This window comes from Primulina tabacum, chromosome 4 (assembly GCF_025594145.1).
Source record: "Primulina tabacum isolate GXHZ01 chromosome 4, ASM2559414v2, whole genome shotgun sequence".
Classification (NCBI taxonomy): domain Eukaryota; kingdom Viridiplantae; phylum Streptophyta; class Magnoliopsida; order Lamiales; family Gesneriaceae; genus Primulina; species Primulina tabacum.
Window position 1 is genome coordinate 14,294,033 of NC_134553.1, and position 4,773 is coordinate 14,298,805.

The 4,773-nt window shown below is 36.0% G+C and overlaps 1 protein-coding gene across 1 annotated transcript; it reads right to left on the reverse strand.

The window, feature by feature from the left end:
- Window positions 1-3,131: 3,131 nt before the first annotated feature.
- On the reverse strand, window positions 3,132-3,821 carry LOC142541860 (secreted RxLR effector protein 161-like). Its single transcript, XM_075648317.1, has one exon. The coding sequence runs from the start codon at window positions 3,819-3,821 to the stop codon at window positions 3,132-3,134; it is 690 nt and encodes a 229-aa protein (XP_075504432.1).
- Between the last annotated feature and the right edge of the window lie 952 nt (window positions 3,822-4,773).

Consider the following 4,773-nt stretch of genomic DNA (forward strand, 5'->3'; position numbering starts at 1 on the left):
AGTCCCATACTACCATCCTTCCTCTTCACGAATAATACCGGTGCATCCCATGGAGAACAACTCGAGCGAATAAAACCCTTGTCCAGCAACTCTTGAATTTGATCCTTCAACTCTTTCATCTCAGCTGGTGCTAGACGATAGGGTTCCTTAGAGATTGGCACTATACCCAGCATCAACTCAATAGAAAATTCCACCTCTCGGTCCGGCAGAATGCCAGAAACATTCTAAAGAAAAACGCTGAGAAAGTCTCTGACAACCTCAACATCCTCTAGTTTCTGACTGACAGGAACAGGTGCTGAAGTAATACATGGTAGAAAAGCTTGGCAGCCTCGTCTCATAAGTTTCCTCGCACAGATGCAAGAGATAATGTGTGGCATTTGCTTGTTCCTTGCTGCCTCAAAGACAAAAGATTTCCCTCTGGGTGGTTGAATAGATACTGACATCTGCAGAAAATCTTTCAAAGCTCCATTTGAAGATAGCCAATTCATGCAAAGAATGATGTCGAATTCAGGCATAATGAGTACGTTAAGATCTGCCCGAACCACATCATTTTGCAAACGAATCTTCAAATTCCTTATAATACTCGATGTAGCCATTTGATCATCAAAAGGAATAGAAACTCTAAAGCCCAAGTCCAAATAATCGGGTATAATCTTTAGTCGCTTGACGAACGTCTCGGATATGACTGAGTGTGTAGCCCCTGAATCCAGCAATGCATAGGTAGCTACACCTAAAATGAATATCCTTCCTACGTCAAATATACCATAAAATCCAATCGTGTCGAAAACTTAAAGAATTTCTATCATTAATTACCCAAAATTTTCGAAATTTATCCCTTTTGATGTAAGGTCTATGAAATTCGAACTACGTAACCTGACTGCATGCAATCTAAGATTTTTACTAAAATATGTGTTTAATTATTTTAATGTATTAAATGCATGTCTATTGCTTGGATGTGTGTGTTAATCCTTGGTTATTTAAAGTTTCTTGCATTAAGGCATTTTGACGTTTTCGCGCTCGAACAAAAAAACGGAGACCGATGATAATTAGGAAAAATATTTTTTATTTAATAATACTTTTTAATTATTTAATATATATGGTGTAATTAAGGGAGAATTTTGAAAAAGGGTCTTGATGGAGTATTTTTACTCTCCGGGTCATATTTTAAATCTGCACGCAAAATTTAGCGAGTCGGAGAACTTTTTGAGGATTCTTGCAATATTTTCAAAAAAGTACCTAAAAGAAATATTTTTCAGAAGTGTTATTGGGCTTGATAAGATTATTTTATTGCTTAATGGGCCTAAAATCCTTTTAACCCCTTTAATTTTTATTAGGGGCCCATTAACCTAACCTCAATTATCAAACCCTAAACCTAGCACACTCCACAAGGCCACCCCCTCCCATTCAACATCATTATTCTGAATTTACAATAGCCTCAATGTCGAATATCCTCTCAAATTTATCAAAGAAATCATTCCCCGCTTCTCCGGTGCATGTTCTACGCAAAGGTTTCGAGCGTTTAATCGCAAAGGCACGCCTATATCTCGTTTATTTACATCATTAACATCAATATTACGTTGTTTGTATGTTTTTGCTGTTAGCCAAGATCGAGAAGATCGGATTACAAAAATTAATTTCTTGTGATTTCGATCAACTCTTCTTCACAGGATCGATTGTTCTACGTATTTTAACACGAATTAATTAATTACAACACACAGAAAGTAGAGATTACCTTTGAAGCGTGTTTCCGATCTTTCTCTGCACTAGATCTACGCTCCAAACCTCCAAGCCTTCTCCGGTGTTCTCTCAAACTCTTAACGTAGGATTGTGTGTGGTCACAAGTTACAATATCACATATATATAAAATATATTTGTGATATCTTGTAACAAAAAGATAATGTCAATATCTTTTAGAATATAAATTTAAATGGACAGAATATATTATACCATATCTAGAAGATTCGATGATAAACTTCCATGTAATATAATAGTCCAGATAAATTTATCCCACATATACCATAAATTATAACTCATATAATTTATCCGAGTTTATATTAGAGCCACCAAAGGGACCTGGTCGGATTCAATTAAATTAAGCTCCAATAAATTAATTTGATCCAATCAACTCATGATTAATCAAAATAATTTATTAATCTTATTCTACTCCACTAAAAGAATAAGATTGCACTATCAAATTAATTGATATTACTGAAGCACCAAATCAATAATTATATCCTCTGATTTATCGACCCAACATATCACCCCTATCGATCAATTAGAACATCTAAAACAGGGTATCATGACCATATAACCCATATTAGATATGCATAGCTTCTCAACCCTCATCTTCTCTTTGACAGTCCCATGTGATTACATCACATAATTAATTCAACAAGAATATTGAATTACTGAGCTCAGATTTTACTGTCTTCTGGAAGAACTTGTGAGTTTATGATCATACATATTGACTAGGTGACAGATTCCATATTACGAACATATGTTCTTTGTTATTTCAATTTGATTCCCAAAACATCGAGATATTGACCAATAGTTTGGTCTTACTCATTGATGTATCAAAGAACTTCAAGTTAGTAATCAAAGTTCATTATCTGCTCAGGATTAAGGTGTTATGTACGACAATCCAGTGATTTTTGAATTAATATGGCCAAATCAAATTCAAATATCACGTGGTCCAGTCCAATACAACAAAATGTATCCCTAATTTTATTACCAAACCAAAGATAGGTTTCAATAAAATTGAGACGATCTTATCAAAATAATTTGTCCTTATTTATTTACCGATCGTGGACAATAAAACTTTGGATTGAATTACAAATTGAATCTTTCTGTGTTTAATGACTTAAACACTCAATTTATAATAATACAACAATCCAATGGACATATGCATTGCTCAAAATAAATTTATTTAAAAAAATAAATGAATATTATTCTAATTTCAAAATGTCATCAACATATAACAAAAGTACTCAATGGGCATCATACTATCGGACATTATTTTATCCTCCCACTTGCCCTAGAGTAAATGAGTCATGTCTAGTACACCCATATTTTGAATATGTTCCTCAAAAGCACTAGCAGGTAAGCTTTTGGTGAAAGGATCAGCAAGATTTTCAGCAGATGCTATCTTGCACACTATCACGTCTCCTCTTTGAACAATATCCCTCACTAAGTGATATTTTTCGTTCAATGTGTTTTTCACGCTGATGGTTTCTTGGTTCTTTTGCATTTGCCACTCCACCACTATTATCACAATATAAAGTAATGGCATTTGATGCAGCAGGAACAACCTCAAGGCTTAGCAAAAACTTTTTCAGCCAAACGGCTTCTTTTGCTGCTTCACAAGCCGCTACATATTCCGCTTCCATTGTGGAATCAGCAATACATGATTGCTTGATACTCCTCCAAACAACGGCACCACCACCCAATGTGAACACAGATCTTGATGTGGATTTACGAGAATCTCTATCAGCTTGAAAATCAGAATCAGTATAACCCACAGGTGCCAACTCTGAAGCCGAATAAACCAACATATACCCTCTAGTTCTGCGAAGATACTTGAGAATATGCTTTACAGCAATCCAGTGCTCTGGTCCTGGGTTTGAATGATATCTACTAACAATTCCAACAGCATAACAAATATCTGGTCGAGTGCATAGCATAGCATACATAAGACTTCCTACAGCCGAAGCATAAGGAACTCTTTTCATGTATTCCACTTCACTTGGATTCTTGGGATTGTGGTCCTTTGACAAGTGAATTCCATGTCTAAAAGGTGTTTGACCTTTCTTGGAATTTCGCATTGCATACCTCACCAATATTTTATCAATCTATGAAGATTGAGATAAAGCAATCAGTTTGTTCTTCCTGTCCCGAAGGATTTGGTAACCTAGAACATAACTTGCTTCTCCCAAGTCTTTCATGTCAAACTGTTGAGACAACCAATTTTTGGCAGATGTCATCACCCCTACATTATTCCCAATAAGTAGGATGTCATCCACATATAGCACAAGAAAAATCACATTGTCATCCAAAATTTTCTTATAGACACAAGGCTCATCAAGATTTTGATCGAAACCATAATCTTTCACAGATTGATCAAATTTGATGTTCCAAGACCTAGACGCCTGCTTAAGTCCATAAATAGACTTTTTCAGTTTGCATACTTTATGCTCTTGACCGTTGTGAATAAAACCGTCTTTTGTACCATATAAATGGTTTCGTCAAGATTTCCATTAAGAAATGCTGTCTTGACATCCATTTGCCACACCTCATAATCAAAATGAGCTGCAATGGATAAGAGGATCCGAATAGACTTTATCATAGCCACAGGTGAGAAGGTTTCATTGTAATCGATTCCTTCTCTTTGGCTAAAACCTTTTGCTACCAATCTAGCCTTAAATGTTTCCATTTTTCCGTCTATTCGTCTCTTCCTCTTGTAGACCCGCTTACACCCTATAGGTTTCACCCCTTCAGGAATGTCTACAAAAACCCAGACGGAGTTAGTGTACATGGATCTCATTTCTGATTCCATGGCACTCCTCCATTGGTCAGCGTCAACATCCTCCATAGCTTCTTTGTACGTGATGGGATCCTCCTCTTGTTCAATGGGAACCACATCAAACGATTATCCATAGAGCAAGTATCTAGAGGGTTGTCGAATGACCCTCCCACTACGTCTAAGTTGTGGAGGTTCTTGGTTGATTGGAATTGATTGTCGTTGTCTTAAGTTCTCTTCTTGATCATTTCCTTCAT

Excerpts from the sequence above, each read along its gene's own strand:
- LOC142541860 (XM_075648317.1), bottom strand. The coding sequence starts at position 3,821 with ATGCGAAATTCCAAGAAAGGTCAAACACCTTTTAGACATGGAATTCAC.